The sequence below is a fragment of the Lytechinus pictus genome, chromosome 2, assembly GCF_037042905.1.
Source record: "Lytechinus pictus isolate F3 Inbred chromosome 2, Lp3.0, whole genome shotgun sequence".
In the NCBI taxonomy this organism is placed as follows: domain Eukaryota; kingdom Metazoa; phylum Echinodermata; class Echinoidea; order Temnopleuroida; family Toxopneustidae; genus Lytechinus; species Lytechinus pictus.
The window spans coordinates 17341041-17360427 of NC_087246.1; the positions used below are offsets into that span (position 1 = coordinate 17341041).

The following is a 19387-nucleotide window of genomic DNA, read 5'->3' on the forward strand; positions in this document are numbered from 1 at the left end:
TTTTTTTTCAGCCCCAAAAGTTATAACAAATTCAGTCCCATGCAAATGTCATGATTAAAATGTATGTCAGGACAACAATGAGCTGAATCATAAACTTACAAAGAACTAAAAGGTCAATAAAGAATGATGGACTAGCAATATTATTATTTTTTATTTATTTTTTTGCACTGTAATAATAAAAGTCACAATTTGGAATATGTCAAGAGTTAAGTTATTGTATTTGTAGATAAATTGCATGGTTTTATGCCATGCTGTATAATTATTGAATATTTAATCCTATTGTAATCTATTCTCTTCAATGCCCATATTGTATAAGTTGAGGTATTTAATTCACGTATATGTGAAGCGCATAGAAACTTTGTGTATTATGCGCTATAGAAATGTAATTTTATTATTATTAATATTACTATTGCCATACAAACCTCAAATGAATAATATGCATATATACTGGGTATGAGAAAGTTTCATGGCATTATTGTATTTTAACAAACCAGGCATCTGAGCTTGGTGAAATTATGCCTGGCATGTTTGTATATCATAAATACTTGAATAAGCCTGTTCACGGTTGTAAACTAGGCACGAGCAGAAAAAGGTCATTGGAGACAACCATGAAGATGGCTTTCAAATTCACTGACATAGGCATTTGTGATTTGATGATTATTCATGTATTCCTTTCAAAATATTTATCACATCCAAGCTGAAGAGTAATAAATAGAGCCTTCATAATCACTGGTATTTGACAGTAGCCTAAACAATAGTCAAAAGGCAGACAATAAAACAGATTTCCAAACTTTATCCCTGATGTACTATTCTAGTCACCTGGTCTATACAACGCCTTTTGTTCTTAGAATTTGAATACTATACCGGTAAAGCTTACGCAACATCTACATTTGAAAATGATAGTGCTTATCCTAATGAAAAATCACAAAGGTCATTTGAGAAAAGTTGATCATGAGCTAACCGTGAACTGGCTTATAGTCATGTGCTTCATGTTTCAAGAGGTCAATTAATGATATTAACAATGCCATGTTACGAGTAAGATTAGTACAATGGCATTAAATACACTCACCATGACACATCCATGACAGAATTAGAGAAGAGATCATGGATGACCACAAGAGGGCGCTTTAGTGATGTCATCTTAAAGGAAAACAAAAGAACACATAAATTTAAATTAACATGAAACACATTTTTTTCTTTTAATGATATGATTTGGCAATACATTGCAGTTGACAAAGTACTACAGCACGACCATGTTGCTAGAGCGGTCATGGTTCAAAACCAATGCACATCATTTAAAGGCATTATTCCTCACTGCTGGGGGACTGCGTTTTAAGGCCACCGCACACCTTACGACTGTTCGCGATCCGATTTTGGAACAAATCGCATTTTGCTTATTTTCTGAAAATGTGAATGGGACATATCATTTTATTTGAGGTTGAAATCAATTGAAAGAATACTAATATAACCATTTTGAAAGATTACAAGCTTTTATTTTTGAGTAAAGGCCAAATTAGTTTCAAATCGTAGTCAATCGTACGACTGCTATGACGTCATTGCGACTAGATATTGAATTCGCTTTTATTCTAAGGAGGATGATAGCATAGTCACAGATTTGAACATAGGTATTCGTACGATGATTTAGAACATTACACAGTAAGATATTCCAAGTCTCAATATTAGCATCAAATTCTACTACATTTTATTCTGAAATCGAGTCGCCGACCAGTCGTAAGGTGTGCGGTGGCCTTTAGTGATATTAACTTTGGCTACATTCCAAATGATTTCATTCAAATTCTGGCATACAACATACAATACACTACATTGCATGCAAACAGTAATAATATAGTAAAGAAACCTGATGATTCCTGAAGCTGTTTGCAAGTTATGCTTGCCTTTATGTACATCTGTTGACCTGTTCTTGCATTACATGAGATACTTCAACAGTTCTGCTTAAATATGGTGAGAGTGAATTTTATACAACCCAAATCAAATTTTGAAAAATTCTATGAACTTTGCATTCAGATGCTTGTTCACAACAATCTTCTTTTTTTTTTCTTATTTACAATCAGATTTCAAATTTTGGCATCATCAATACTTCCCTACACGTTTGAGAAATTCGTGAAGAGTTCTCCTATCAGAACTGATCCTAAAAAAGAATAAATTTGCATTATATACCTACCCAAATAGAGATAGCTCTATCTCTGCTACCAATGGCACAGATACTGTAATTATGAGCCTGTAGGAAAATAGTAATCAAGAATTAGAAAAAAACACATATTTTCTCTTCAAAACCATCAAACCTTTTCACCATTCCATTATTCCCAAACTGAACAATTACAGAAACCATGAAACTACTCGTTCATAATCATCCAGATATTTTGCGACTAGACGTTAGTGTTCAGTGAAAACTTAACACAATAAATTCATAAGAGAATTATACAAAGATAAAATTATTATTATACAAAGATCACACAAATGCATAATAGTAAGATTCGTACAAAATTCTTTCATTTGTTCAGAAATTGGGTCTAGAGAGATCTATCTTAAAAACTTATATCACACATTGGTAAAAATATATGTTTAGCATGTTGAAATTGTTAATAACACAGAAGTATTTGTGATCTCTCTTTTTGCAAGCCCTCTTCAAATCTAGGATACAGCTCTTTTGGAGGGGGAGGACGGGAGAGATTTTTATGAAAAGGGTACAATAGTTACCTTTATGGTGCTCTTCTTGGATGGTTTAGTGAAGATACTGTTATGAAATCGCTGAGAAAAATATACAGAACATGATAAAAATAAGTGAATTTCTACTTTCCTACAATTAATAGACACATGAAAATCAGATGTAATATTAGGAACAATACATATCACATTAAGAACAATACATCTCAAGCATAGAAAGCAAAATTTGGAAATATCAAACTGATATATGTCAAATATAAATTCTTTACCCTGGGTCCCCTTTAACAAAACTATTTATATAAACAGAAACATGCAAGAAATATGTGAAAATTTTGCTCTCAGCTAATCAGATGATACCTTTTCAGTAGCTTATAGCAGCAGCTTGAAAATTGGCACCAATAAAAGCTTTATAAAACAAGGCCCTGAAAGAGAAATATATCTTAGTCCTTACCACACAAGTGACTGCCTTCCGATGGCCTACAAAGTCCATAGTAGGTTCCCAGCCCTCTCTCTCTATGATCTGAGCAGTGGGCCCGCGGTTGTTCATCGCATGCGCCGATACAAGATAAAAACCGTCCGGTGACCAACATAGACGTAGCACATGTGTTGTACCACCACACTGGCAAAGGAAATAAAAATAGTTGAAATGATGAATGAAATGGAACAGAAGCTAACACAGTGGAATCATAAATACGTCTATCATCCATTGCAAAAAAAATTGCAATTAATTGTAACTCTGCAATTGATGGTAATTACCATGATAACATCCAATCAAATTCAAGGTGTCCATAGAAGTACCATTATTCTAATTTAATATGCATTGTGTTTTAGGATTATTCACTAATGGCTAAAATCATATGTAAATTACAGAGTATATCATCTTAAATGTCAAGACAATTTTAACAATAAGTAGATCTGAATAAAAGGAGAAAGATCATACATCAAAAATTCATCAAAGTGTAATGTAAAATAAAATAAAAAGTGGTAAGGGAAGTACATACCTCATTGAATGGTTTGAATACAGCTGTTTCTTCCTTCCAGTCTGATGTTCTCCAAATCCTTACACTCTTGTCATCAGACTGTTAAATGAGATACAAAGATCAAAACCAATTATTTTGTATACTGATTGAGGTTTTTTTAAAGGTCAAGTCCATCCCAGAAAAATGTAGATTTGAATAAATAGAGAAAAATCAAACTAGCATAACGCTGAAAATTTCATCAAAATCGGATGTAAAATAAGAAAGTTATGACATTTTAAAGTTTCGTTTATTTTTCACAAAACATTGATATGCACAACTCAGTGAAATGCAAATGAGACAGTCGATGATGTCCCTCACTCACTATTTCTTTTGTTTTTTATTGTTTGAATTATACAATATTTCATTTTTTTACAGATTTGACAATAAGGACCAACTTGACTGAACCATATAATATCAAACAATGCTAATTCTACACGTTCAGGGAGGAATTTATCGTTGTTTCACTTGACAATGGGGAGAAAATTAGAATATTTCATATTTTACATAATAAAATACAAAAGAAATAGTGAGTGGATGACGTCATCAGTCTCCTCATTTGCATACCGACCAGGATGTGCATATAACTATTTTGTGAAATTAAGCGAAACTTTAAAATGTCATAGCTTTCTTATTTTACATCCGATTTTGATGAAATTTTCAGTGTTATGTTTGTTGGATTTTCCTCTTTTTATTCAAATCAACTTTTTGTTGGGGTGGACTTGTCCTTTAAAGACTGACAGAGCTGTCGATCTTAATTGAGAATCAACAAGTAATTCAGTAGTTAAATATCAGTAATTTTGATAATGAATAATGGTGGATTCTAGTATTATTAACAGGGACTGCGGAATGGTATTAAAAGTGTATGCATGTGCGTGGGGAGGCTAACCATGCAAAAAATAATGATAGAAATGAATTGTACTCCTTTTTACTGAAAAAAAATTGTGCGGATCAATAGTTCCATCACTGCTTATTAATAACACCATTTCTGTTAGATTGACACTCGTGGCCAAGCACAAGTATCATCTTATATATACCATTACAAATCTGAGGAAAGCAATGTAAATACCATCATATAAATGACGTACATCCATATACCTTGACCTTCAGGTAAGTGAACTATATTTAAAAAGCCAGTTCAAAGGGTTGACTGACTGGGAAAGGAATGATGTACATTACTGAAATCAACTTTCCTGTAATCAACATCATGCCACCTGTACATCAACATTCCAAATCAACAATATTGTAAATTACATCAGGCCACCTGTCAATCTTATTGTAAATTTCACCCTGTTGGAATGTTGGTGTCTTGATCCTAGCAGATTTCGGTCAATAAGAATACTTTTCATATTAATGAACTTGTTCATTAAATCATTAGGATCATCTCTTCTGCAGGGGCGTGAATTGCAATCCAAAGATAACATTTAGTAGTGGGACAGGTCAAGCTTTAGATAATTGAGGTCTTGGTCAGTTAAGTATGAAATGACTGTATGGCTTATGTTCAATAATGAACATTAACATGAGCTTTTCAGAATTGGCTAAAATATGTGAAATACAAACACAAATATCAAGCATATATTTAGTGCCCTGTGGCAAAAGCTTGAACTCATTACTAGACACTTTCTAAATATACATGCTTAATTAAAGGATAAAATGATGCATAAATCAGAATTTTAGACCATTTACAACCACCTTTGTGAATTCAGCCACATAGAATTGTATATTAGACCATAAAACAATCATTTTATTACAGTTGGATGCACATGCTTTTATTGTTAGTCCTCCAACATGGGTGCTTGTGGGAAGCCTTTATTCTAGAATATCTTAGTACAAACATTCAAATGTATTTCTGAGGTAGCCAGGCCAATCTTACCTGAGATGCAACATATTTTCCAATGGGGTCCCAAGAAACGCCCTTCACCAAACCAGAATGACCTTGCAATACTGTGATCATTTCTAGAAAAAGAAATAAAAAATACAATGAGTCTGCACTCTGCAGTATCAAGGAATTATATGCAGGTAGAGGCAATTTGTGATACATTTTCATGCTCTTTGTAAAAAAAAAATGCTTAAATTTTTTTATAATCTATTTCATATCGTCCAGACCAGATTCCTTCCAATCTCTCTTTCACTCTCTTCTATCTCTTATCTATTCATCCCTTTGTTGCTGTATATAGTATTCACTTACTTTTGTTTTTTTCAAATTTTTGAAGTTTAAGCATTACCCTTTTCATTCTTCTCTTTGCCTTCAACATTTATTTGGATGCCAAGGCTTGAATTGACATCCTTAGACTATTATCTGCTTTGAATATCTCCAATGTACTAGCTTGTTCTTAGTCCACAAAGTTTAGATTGTGTAAGCTGACCTTGATTTTAAAGATTATATCATGCAATTATTGCTTGGTGCAGCTACTTGGGTTTAGTGTCATTTTCATGATAGGTTTACCGTTAGGGGTATACTCTGCTTACACATTAACACAGTGATGTTTAATAAAGCTGTTTGGAATTCAAGCATGACATGTGTATAACTGGTGACCCTTTTTTGGGTGCTAAATCATAATATCAATCACTTTGAATTCCATCAGCTACAGTTGAAATATGATCTTTGTCAATTGAAATTCACATGTCTAACAAGCATCTGAATGGAAAATTTAGTTTCAAAGATTGATGAGGGTTGTATGAAAACACTCCCATTATGATAAAATAAAACATTTTGGGTACATCATTCAGCAAATGGTGGGTCATCAGTTGTGCATTAAGCTGTACGTAATTTACTGCTTTAATAATAGGATGGATTTCACTATCTTTTGGAGGCCATGGCACAATGGCCTCAACCGCTCAACTAGACTGATAAATCTAGGGTTGAATTCCTGGCCAATATACCTTGAACAAGGCTTTTACCACCTATTAAATAAATGAAAATGCTCTGACATTTATTGTTGCCATCATGTGGATGCGTTATCAGGGTTTTAATTGTTAACTCTTACCTGGGAACTTGACTGCATTCCAGATAATAACAGTATTATCAATGCTGCAGGAAGCCAACCACAAATCATGGGGAGACCAAGCAACGTCTAAGACATCTGAAAAAGGACATGGGGAGAAGTGAAATCAGGCATTTTAAAATCACTACAATAACAAAAACTCAATATAAAATGAAAGTATGACATTCTAATCGTCTTGTTTGGCTGTGTTGGTCAGAGTCGGTCAACTTTTACTTTTTGCTTCATATTATTTTATATATTTTCATATACTAGTATTGTCTTATGTTTTTTTCCCGTCACACCTAGCGGATTACAATATCAGTTACACCATATGTGTATTTATTTATTTTTTCATATACATTTCTTTTTTGGATATATTTATATACATATCACTTATAGATACATATTTACACTTACCTTCTTCTCTTAGTTTGTTTAATGCTTTATCATATATACTTATATGTCTTTTGCACATTATCAGTTGTTCCCCATTCTTTTTCTTTTTTTTCCCCCACTCTTATGCACCAGTTTATTAAGCCTTTCTTTGTAACCTGTTTGACCCACCTCTCACTAATTCTCTTGTTTTTCATCCCATTATCACTGTTTTGTTCCAGATCCTGTTTGATGTTGCCTGCCTCATTATTTTAATCCCTCTTGGCTTGAGGTCTTTTACTGGCCTTACTTACACTAACTTCCCTTTGTGTCTGCCTACTCCTTTTCTTTCATCCCCTTCACTAACCTGATTGGTCTTCTCTACTCACTAATGCCCCTTTTGTCTCCTTGTTTCTAGTGTTGCTGTAGCTTGTTTGTGGTCTAGATTATGGTTGTTCCACTTTATATGTTTGTCATTTTGCCTCCGACGAAGATTCTGCTAGGATCGAAAGCTTAGGCCCCTTTTTGACTTTCATATTATTTTTGTTTGCCATATCCTGATCGTCCCTAGTACATTTCTGCTATGGCAAACAAGCAATTTCTTGCACCTAATTCAATTATCATAGGGCTAATTAATATCAATCTAAAAGTTACTAACATATTACTTCATAAATCAATGTGCAGCTTCTCCCCTTTCTCATATTTTTTGTCCCTTTCCTATTTATACATATATCTCATATTATTATTTGATCTACAGTTTGAATATAAGATAATGCAAATTGATAGATAAACTTATCAATTATTTGAATAATAAATGATAATTATACATATATTATCAATTTCGTTGGTAATGTATTTTTCATAGATGGTATATGCATTTTCAAGAGAAATTTAGTAGATGTATTAACTTTTTTATTTTTATATGTTCAACAACCATAGGTGGCTTTCAGGGGAAGACATATTTGATATGTACCCCCCCCCCCTGGAATTTATGATCTCTGTACAGTAGCCTTACATGAGAAAATAATTGTGTAGAGCAAAACCTTCAGAAATTACTGCTTAATATGTTTTAAAAATTGTGAATAATATTTCCTATAATTTATCAATATACTCAAATTTGATCTCAGCTTAGTGACATGATTTTATACATTATCATCTAAGCAGCTTACCTCCTGTATGGTGCCTGAGTGTATGTGAACACTTCCATTGCTCAACATTACTCACACTGGAACCAAATACAGATGATGTTCCAGTCCTGTCATCAAATCAGCAAAGGTGGAAATAATCGGTAAGTATTAGAACTTCATAATTTCTACACCCAATAAGAATATTTTCATTCTCAATACAATTGAATGATTGTATTTCATATACCATATTTATTCTCTACATATTTGCAATTATAATGTGCATTAACTATATTGAAACATTTTTGTAAATTGACCTTTTCAGCTTGTGCTGCTAGTCAATCTTTATATACAAATAAATTAATGAATAAATACAATAACATCAACCAAAATGTTTCCTTAGACCCTTCAACGGTACACTTTGGCAGAGCATCCTATCTGTGGAAGCACAAATTAGTATTCAGTACCTCTAAAATTAGTAATTTTCTTTGAAATTAGTGATTTTTTCAATTGGCCAATTTTTAAAACTATTTTAAAATATAGACCTGTCTTAATACAATAGCATACCAGAAGCTACATGTTTTTTTTTAATGATGTTATGCATATATGCCTACCTTTGTATGTTTGATTACAATGTGATTTGGTCTTCATATGGAGCCTGTGCTAATTGATGTGAGCTAATATAGCATTGATAACACATTTATAAAATCCTATTGCAATGTTGCTGTAAGCCTATCAAAGACCATGAAATTTGTCATTTTTACTAGTTTCACAATGAACAAATCTTATGAAATAGAATCCAGCTCCGTAAAAATCTAAAATCCTTAGCATTTCAAAATCATTTTTCACTGCGATTGCATTGAGATGATCAACTCACCCCATCATTTTCCAGACCATAAGAAGACGATCATCTCCACCAGATGCGAGGTAATAACCATTGTTTGACCAACGTACACAGTTCACACATGCTAGAGAGAAGGAAGTGAGGGAAAACAGAACATTTGACAGGATTTCTGGGAAACTTATAAGGACTTTATCCATTGAAGAGTATAATTTGGTTGTATTACTGTACATACAATGGCTTGATATTGTTCAGATATATAATTTCAATTTATTCATTATTTGTGTCTTTTGGGGGAGGGAGGGGGGGGGGGGCTACAGTATCCAAGGCTTGCTCTAAAGCCTTGTTCATATTTAATGCTAAGCACAATTTCCAAGTGTTCAGACTTTTAAAAAGACAAAAAGATTTGCAAATAAAAGCATTACCATGTTAAAATGTACAATGCAATGTTTCTGCATTGGCACAAGAATTCAAATTACATTCAAGGTGAAGGGTAGATAATCAATATGAATATTAAATTCCTCTCTTCTTACCAAGGTGGTTGTCCATCTGACATAGCAACTTAGGAACATTTTCATCTTTCTCGTCTTTCTCATGGATGACAGGAGCCATGTTCCAAATAATGACCCGTCCTGAATCATCACCTAACAAAACATAAATAAAAACATCTTGAATCATTGAGCTCATAGGAAATAAACCATCCTGGACCCCGCTGAATAAATGTTTGCGATGCAATGGTAACTTTCATGGAATCCTTGGTTGTGATTGGCTGTTGAGCATCGTTACCATTGTAGTTACCATTGGATGGCAAAGTTACCATAATAGTAACTTTTATGCAATGGGGGCCCAGATGTGCATACTGAATCTGAATCTAACAGTAAATTGCTAAGTACACCCACTATGCTCACTTTCAATTTGGTCTCATCCCCCATGGTCTAATCAAGTTTGTTTACAACCAGTTTGTCAACTAAAATTTAGTATAATTGCTCTTCAGCCAATTTACCATTTTGTCTAATATCCACTAAGTCTAACATCGCTTAGTCTAGATGAACTGTTGATGAAGTGCAAAATAATTAGTAGACAAAGTGAAAATTAAACAATCTGGGAATTAGAAAACTGACAGTTAAACCAAGTGAATATTAGAATGAGTGATGGTAGGACCAAATGGTAATTAGACCAGATTGATAGTACACCAAGTAGGTTTAATCATCATGGTGTTTGACAATCTGAGATTAGACCATCTGATAGTAAACCAAGTAGATACAAACCAGATAAACACTCCTTGTGGGGGGAGGGATCGACTGAAATGCATATGTGCATTAAAAAAAAACATGTATGTATGGATCACAATCCAATGCCATTAAATGTGCTTACCACGTTTTGAAATGAAAAGTAGTTATGTGCTTTTGGTTATCTTCAATATACTACACAATTTTTAAGGTATTCTTGATGGTTAAAAATTGATCTGGGTAGGTTCATGTGAACAACCAACTGCTCTATCACCAAGGTTTGAAACAATCTTTAGAGATGGACGGTTTGTTTTTACGATCGAAGGTCAAGAATTACTCAACCGAGAACTTGGAAGATGAGTATCATTAGAAAACTACTTTGATATTGTGTGGCCTTCCAATAAGTGAAGTGCATGTCACACAAGAACGTTGTTTTGAAATTCATAATTTAACCCAATGACTTCTCCATTCTGTCATTATCATGAAATTGACTTTGAACATAAACCACCTGGTTTATGCAGAATGTGCCTAAAGCCTTGTTCAGACATGGTGTAATACATTTCAGCTACAAGTCTTGTTTAACTTTGTGTACAAACTTAATGGTATGACGGGACAGGGTTTTAATTCTATGGATATTCTTACCTTGTCCTCCTGTAGCAAATCTGGTGCCATCTGGATGAATGTCAATCCCAAAGATGGGCTTTCCTGCAAACAAGAAAAAAAAAAGTAGAACTGCAATCATATCAGAACAATGTGCATGCATTGACGCCTGTGATTCAATAGAGGGCAAAAAAAACACAAGTAGATAGAGAGAGAAAACTCTATAGATGATATACATTTTCAAAATTTTATAGGGCGCTATTTCTTAAAGTAATGGTCACTGATGAGTAAAACGCTGTTGAAATATGTGGGATGATACTATAAGCAAACCCTGAAAATATAAGACTGAAATAGATAAAAACAAGGAAGTTATGGCCATTTTACTATTTTCTGATTTTGCAATAGAGGGCGCTATTTCTAAAGGTAATGGTCACTGATGCGTAAAACATTTGGATTAGGACGTATGATACTATTAGCAAACCCTGAAAATATGAGACCAAAATGAATGAAAACAAGGAAGTTATGGCCATTTCATTATTTTTTACTTTGCAATTGAGGGTGCTATATCTAAAGATAATGGTCACTGATGCGTATTAAAGAAACAGTTGAATTTTGGGGGATGATACCATAACCAAACAATGAAAATATGAGACCAAGATGAATGAAAACAGGGAAGTTATGGCAATTTTTATTATTTTCCGACTTTGCAATAGAGGGCGGCATTTCTAAAGGTAATGGTCACTGATGCGTAAAAAAAACAGTTGAATTGTGAGGGATGATACCACTAGCATACCCTGAAAATATGAGACAAAAATGAATGAAAACAAGGAAGTTATGGCCTTTTAACGATTTTCCCACTTTGCATTAGAGGGCGCGATTCATCAAGATAATGGTCACTGATGCGTAAAAAAGGGGTGAATTATGAGGGATGATACTATAAGCAAACCCTGAAAATATGAGACCAAAATGAATGAAAACAAAGAAGTTTTGGTAATTTTACTATTTTCCTACTTTGCAATAGAGGGCGCTATTTCTAAAGATAATGGTCACCGATGCGTTAAAAAAGGGGTGAATTATGAGGGACAATACCATGAGCAAATCCTGAAAATATGAGACCAAAATGAATGAAAACAAGGAAGTTATGGCCATTTTACTATTTTCCGACTTTGCAAAAGAGGGCAGCATGTCTAAAGGTAATGGTCACTGATGCGTAAAAAAAAACAATTGAATTGTGAGGGATGATACCATTAGCATACCCTGAAAATGTGAGACAAAAATGAATGAAAACAAGGAAGTTATGGCCTTTTAATGATTTACCTACTTTGCAATAGAGGGCGCAATTTATCAAGTTAATGGTCACTGATGCGTAAAAAAAGGGGTGAATTATGAGGGACAATACCATGAGCAAATCCTGAAAATATGAGACCAAAATGAATGAAAACAAGGAAGTTATGGCCATTTTACTATTTTCCGACGTTGCAATAGAGGGCACTTTTTCTAAAGGAAATGGTCACTAATGCATAAAAAAATGTTGTATTGTGAGGGATGATACCATTAGCAAACCCTGCAAATATGAGACCAAAATGAATAAAAACAAGGAAGTTATGGCCATTTTACTATTTTTCTGATTATTTTGGATGTGAATTAAGAGCATGAAGATAGCATTTTGTAGGGCGAGTCCAAGCCTTGAAATAAGCGGGCGCTGAGCGCAAATTCGCGCTCATAAAGCCATCAATTGCGCCCATAAAGCCCCAAAATCATCAAAATTTTGACGACCGAGCGCAAATATTTTCCAGGTAATTGCGCCCCCCGTGAGCAGTGAAGCCATATCATACATGTAATTTAAATATCTGAAAAGCCAAAATCAAGTAACTTTCAATTTACGATAAACACAGTTTAAAATTGCCAAGTGCGTCTTTTTTTCTGTACCATAAAAAGTGAGCAACTCCCTTCTTTTTTTTTTTCTGTAATACATGTTCGCGCGTGCTTCCGGTAGCGGTTTTTCCATACTTCACCATGTGCAATTTCTAATGCACACATTTCCACTTGGGATATCACAATTCTGCGATATAGTAATTCGAATTGCACAAGAGATAAATCCCTGTTCACAGCACATACGATGTGCGAGTCTTTTATCCTCACAGTCGCCGACTTTGCTTGTCAAAACGGAGCCTTAAAGGGATGGTCCGGGCTGAAAATATTTTTATCTTAATACATAGAGTAGAATTCACTGAGCAAAATGCCGAAAATTTCATCAAAATCGGCTAACAAATAATAAAGTTATTGAAGTTTAAAGTTTAGCAATATTTTGTGAAAACAGTCGTCATGAATATTCATTAGGTGGGCTGATGACGTCACATCTCCACTTTCCGTTTTCTTATGTTATTACATAAAATCATAATTTTTTCATTATTTCATACTTGTGTGAATAATATGACTCCCTTATAATGAAATAAGTTGCAGCAATAAATATCTAATGCACTAAATCAGTTGTCAATCCAATTTTTCTAGTTCTTGGAGGAAAAAATTTGAATAAACCTAATTTCATATAATAAAATACAAAAGAACAAGTGGAGATGTGACATCATCAGTCCACCTACTGAATATTCATGACGACTGTTTTCACAAAATATTGTTAAACTTTAAAATTCAATAACTTTGTTATTTGTTATCCGATTTCGATGAAATTTTCAGCATTTTGCTTGGTGAATTCTACTCAATTTATTAAGCTATAAATACTTTCAGCCCGGACCATCCCTTTAATAATCCAAAATCACTTAGCTTATAGTTGTGAATTGTAGCTTTTTAATTTCTTTCTTGGAGAGGGGTAAATATCAGACAATAAATCATCAAACAAGGCTCCATCTAAAAAAAAAATTTTTTTGAAAACTGTCAAAAAACTTTATGATTTTTTCATTGTGATGAATATTTAAGTTATTAATGAATACATTTTCACCGAATTTAAACTCTCCCAAAATGATTGGCATTTTCTGTGGAGATCTGCGTTTTCAAATAACTTGTGAAAAACTTAAGGTACATGAACCTACAATACATGTAAATAGCCTGTGGCTATGTGCTGGAATTTGAATAGACTGAGTTAGATATTGATTTCATTTCTTTAACATAATTTATATGCAATCCAAGTGCACCTCACAGTCACAATCACACACAAACACCCACACCCGTGATTCTAACCATGAAAAAAACCTTAAAAATTTTTTTTTTTTTTTTTTTGGGGGGGGTTCATTGATCGTGGTTCATTAAAGATGAAAAATAAATAAGCCCATGTGTGTGCGGTTGTAAAGGGGATGTGGAGTGAGGGTGTCAAAACACACTTAAACATTTAAATCTGATTTCTTAAATGTTTGAATAAGCCTAATACTTAGCATGCTATTCATGTACTTATAAAAAAATTACAGGAGCTGCGCTTACTATAAACAAATTTGCGGTGTGGTTAACCGTTATGTATATTTTTTTTAAATTGCCCCTGGTTCCAGAAAATTGCCCCCAGTTCCTGTAAAAAGCCCGTGAGCCGGGGGCAATTAAAAAAAAAATTGCCCCCGGCTCACAGGTACTTGGGCGAGTCATATTTTTTATATGAAAGAGCAACTCTTAAACAATCTACAGCAATTTGTTAGAAGTCTGTAGCATGCAGGATAAGGGAGATATGATGAGCAGGCCTCTACAAAAAAATTTTTTGTCAATTATTTGCTTGCCTGATAGAAAAAACTGCTTGCCCAATTTGTTTTATAATTTTATCATGACGGCACTACTATTATTTTTAAAGGTCATACAAAATAACAACAATTGAGAATTGTAAAAGTTTACTCAGCAACGTAGGCCTGAGTCATTACGTTTATTTTGAAAAAACTTTTCGCTATTTATAAATGGGCGTTTAAGGTTTAAAAAAAAACCTGAACCAAAAGTTGCAAAAATTTCATATTTTGCATATTTAAATCCATCAAATGGTTATCTGTTTGCCATATTTCCTTAGAATTGTTTTGATTTAGTTGGAAACTATAAAGAAAGCCAGTGAAAAATATTTAGCTCTTTATTGACTCCGAAAAAGATCATTTTATGATGCTAAAAAAAAAATCATCAAAAAAAAAAGTGGAGTGGCTAAAATTTCACATTTTGCATCTTTAAATCCATGAAATGGTCATTTATTTTCCATATTTCCTTGAAATTTTTTTCAATTAGTTGGAAACTATCAAGAAAATTAAGAATATTCACCTCTCTCTTGTCTTTTCTTCATCATTTTATGATGTTACACTCGGTCAATATTTTTTTAATTGTAGACTTTCATGTTTTTTTTTCATGCAACATTAACAGAAAACGATTGTTGATCGTTTTGATCGTTTAACACTTGGTCAACACCATGAATGTCTACATGTGGGACCACAATAATAACAAGTGGAATGCCTCTGGCCATCTCACCTGCATCACGCGATTCAATATAGCAGCAGTGCTGATTTTGAAAACTACTATAACTCGCACAAGATGTTCAGTGATACTTGGTTACTCTTATTTCCATGTTTTATGAACTAGACCAATACACTTATAGAGATATGATGGCAATTCAACAAATACCCCCAACGTGGCCAAAGTTCTTTGACCTTACATGACCTTTGACCTTGATCATGTGACCTGAAACTCGCACAGGATGTTCAGTGATACTTGATTACTATTATGTCCAAGTTTTATGAACTAGACCAACACACTTTCAAATTTATGGCTGTAATTCAACAAATACCCCAATTTGGCCAAAGTTCATTGACCCTAAATGACCTTTGACCTTGATCATGTGACCTGAAACTTGCACAGGATGTTCAGTAATACTTGATTACTATTATGTCCAAGTTTCATGAATCAGATCCATAAACTTTCAAAGTTATGATGGTAATTCAACAGATACCCCCAATTCGGCCAAAGTTCATTGACCCTAAATGACCTTTGACCTTGGTCATGTGATGTGAAACTCATGCAGGATGTTCAGTGATACTTGATTAACCTTATGTATAAGTTTCATGAACTAGGTCCATATATTTTCTAAGTTATGATGACATTTCAAAAACTTAACCTTAGGTTAAGATTTTGATGTTGATTCCCCCAACATGGTCTAAGTTCATTGACCCTAAATGACCTTTGACCTTGGTCATGTGACATGAAACTCAGGCAGGATGTTCAGTAATACTTGATTAACCTTATGGCAAAGTTTCATGAACTAGGTCCATATACTTTCTAAGTTATGCTGTCATTTCAAAAACTTAACCTCAGGTTAAGATTTGGTGTTGACGCCGCCGTCGCCGCCGTCGCCGCCGTCGCCGCCGCCGCCGCCGTCGCCGTCGGAAAAGCGGCGCCTATAGTCTCACTCTGCTATGCAGGTGAGACAAAAAACATTTACCGAGTGTAACATCATCATAAATAAGAGTCAAGAAAGAGAGTCAAGAAAGAGCTGAATAATCTTCATTTTTTTCGGTAGTTTCCAACTAAATCAAAACAATTTCAAGGTAATATGGAAAATAGATGGCCATTTCATGGATTTTTGCAAAATTTGCAATTTTAGCCACTTTTGGTGTTTTTTTTTTGGGGGGGGGGGCTTGCATCGGCAAATTGCGCAAGATAGTAGCGCATGCGCAGTCATTGCACACATAGAACGTAAGATGCGATGGCACGGTTTTTCGAAAGAGGTACCTGGTGATAAATTATTGGTAATTGGCGCTGATTTTACATCAGTTTCCACTGTTTTTTTTACTGGTTTGACATAATATGAGAGATAGTTGTGATTATCCAAAAGATATTGAATTTAGATGGTCTACTGATATTTTATTATTTTATTTCCAAAACAACCACTTGCCCGATCGGGCAATTGACTTTGAGAAATGCTTGCCTGCACATCATTTTCACTTGCCCCGGGAACGCGCCCTGATGGGATTAGGAATGGTATGCAAAAAGACTTGAAATTTACAAAATGGCGCCTGGATGGTCATGCATGAGTGATTTTGGAAAACCGAATGTATGTTGCACAACTATTGGTGCTAGAGACCAGTGGTGGTATTCTGAAAATTGTCTTAAATATTTTTGTAACTTTTCTTGTGACTCAGAAAGATAACAGCTCGCTCAAATTGTCTTAAATCAGTATTCTAAAAATTGTCTTATCTCTGTAAAGATGTCCCCTAATTTATCTCTGACATGCCCAATATTTCATCATCAACCAATCAAAAAACTTCTTATATGCTTAGGTCAACCAATAGAAGTGTCTCTTCTGAAAAAATAATTGAGCGCATCGTTGATATGAGGCGTAATTTCCTCGCGCCCCCAATGCTTATGCTTGTGCGCTTCTGTGCTAAAAATACATGTGGCTGTTCTCAAAGATATATTTTCTCTGAAAAGATTCATCATCTCGAATACCAATTTTTACCTATTGCTGAAGTCTACCAATCTGTCGTTATAATGTCTTTGGATAATAATAATTTAAATCGGCATTTGCGCAGCTGATATAAGTTATTTTCTCAACAATCAATTATTTGGGGGCTTAGAGTATCAAGGAGGCTCCTAAAGAGTAAAATCATTTAATTACGTATGCTTGCTCTCCACAGAGCCAGGGATTGCGCCTAATTCATGTGCGTGTACCGCGAAAAAACCTTAAACTCTCGCCCTCGAGATTTCTACTTTCCTTCTAAAACATCTAGCCCTAAATCATGTAAATGGGATACAACCTCATTTCCGACATTTCTACTATACTGATTTCATTTTTAAACAAGAATTCCTTAAAAAAACGAGAAAAATATTATGAAGACGGGGAAAACTTGCTGTGTTTACGTCGCCATAGTGTTTGATTTGTTTTTTGCCAAGACTACAGCACGCATATCGCGATATTGTTTGTTACCTTTTGCGTCCACTCCGAGAAAATCTGAACTTCTCGACAAGCTTCAAGAACAGTAGAGGCGCACGGCCAATATGGGAGACTGTCTCCCATGAGAGAGATTATCTCCAATATCAGAGACTTTTGTAAAGAATTTGGGTATCCAATTTCAGAGAGTCTCCAGTTTGGGAGACCAATTTCCTTTGTTTACATTTGCTGCAAACCTTGGCGGCAAATAAAAATGTGATAAGCAGATTCCTCATGAAAAATTACCCCTTTTCACCGTCTACTTTAAAAATTCACCGTCTACTTTTGTTTTGATAAGGATTTTTGTTGTCATCCACACACAAAACAAATGGGCTTCTGACCTCAGTGAGACAAAGTTTTGGGTGGAAAAAATTACACTTTTGTTGGTGTTGTTTCTTTTGTTCTTTTGCAAAGCAAGTCTCCAATATGGGAGATTGTCTCCCCTATTGGAGAGCGTCTCCCATATTGGCCGTGCGCCTCTACTGAAGAAATCGCCAGTTTGCAAGCAGAGGTATCCAAAGAAGTAAGTAAAATGTTAGACCAAAAGCTTCGGTCTCTGTTATGTTGGTTGTTCAGCTGAACTCCGTTGGCTTCACTCACCAAATACAGAGACCGAAGTTCTAGCGCGATCTGTACAGGGGACTCAATGGCCATATGTTTATGTGTATTAAGTTCGGATAAAACAGGGCAGTGAAGTTGCGCGACAGCCGAGGTAAGTCACTGTTTTTGTTCCTTTTAACTTGATTTTCTCTGTTTTTTGGCAATTAATGCCAAGAGGGAATATTAATTTGCATTTCGGTCGCGTTAATTTTCTAAAGTTTGATTCATTAAAGACAAAAATTGAAGAGCCCCGACGGGGGGATTTTGCATTGTAAGTCCCCTAATGGTGGCTGCACGATAGTGAGCCGTCTGTGTATGAGGAGAAATTTAAAAAATAAAAAAATGTTAAAAAACTCCTCGAAACAGACGGCTGCCAGCTGTCTAGTAAAATGTAATACCAACCAAATTTATGGCATTTTAACCTCCATCTGATACAATTATTACCTTTGTCTGCTTGATTAATTTTCGAAAGCTTTGCAAAACGATCATGTGCAAATTAAGTCTAACTAAAGTTCACACTTTTTCAGCCACGCGCACTAGTCGATCGTCATGGAATTTTGAGATCGCAATACTATTACTAGCGAAACCCTTGGCCTACTTTATAATTCCGTCAAGCTAATTTGACTTTGGGATCTTGCCTTCCATTTGGTATTTATGATTTTTATTAATTTTGTGTGAACTGTTAATGTGAGAAAATTTTGATTGAAAATCAAACTTTTTCATAATTTTTAAAATGTGCGCAAATTATTTTTATTATTATTATTATTATTTATTTCGGCAGTGAAAAGTATAGAAATTGGTACAGTGAAGTACAATACATAATAAACATAACAGAGTATAGATTGAGCACCCACTGGACTGCCAGGGTCAAATAAAGTTAACTGAATTACTGTAGTCAATGAAGACCATTTGACCCTATCCAGTGGGTGCTTACATAAAACAGAAGCGGATAAAAGAGTGAGTATGAACAAAAAGGTTTAAGGTCAATTATAATAGAATAACATAGGTCTACTTGATATCACTTCATCTTAACTTAAAATATCA

At 34.4% G+C, this 19387-nt stretch overlaps 1 protein-coding gene across 1 annotated transcript in view; it reads right to left on the reverse strand.

The window, feature by feature from the left end:
• The window catches only part of LOC129284055 (protein HIRA-like), a 40327-nt gene that overhangs the window by 20408 nt on the left and 532 nt on the right, over positions 1-19387 (reverse strand). The window contains exons 2-12 of the mRNA XM_064111485.1: positions 10894-10956; positions 9556-9666; positions 9059-9149; positions 8227-8312; positions 6689-6784; positions 5575-5657; positions 3687-3764; positions 3137-3304; positions 2719-2769; positions 2183-2239; positions 1070-1140 (exon numbers count right to left, since the gene is read on the reverse strand). Coding sequence (XP_063967555.1) covers positions 1070-1140; positions 2183-2239; positions 2719-2769; positions 3137-3304; positions 3687-3764; positions 5575-5657; positions 6689-6784; positions 8227-8312; positions 9059-9149; positions 9556-9666; positions 10894-10956 — 955 coding nt within the window. The remainder of the gene's footprint in view (positions 1-1069; positions 1141-2182; positions 2240-2718; positions 2770-3136; positions 3305-3686; positions 3765-5574; positions 5658-6688; positions 6785-8226; positions 8313-9058; positions 9150-9555; positions 9667-10893; positions 10957-19387) is intronic.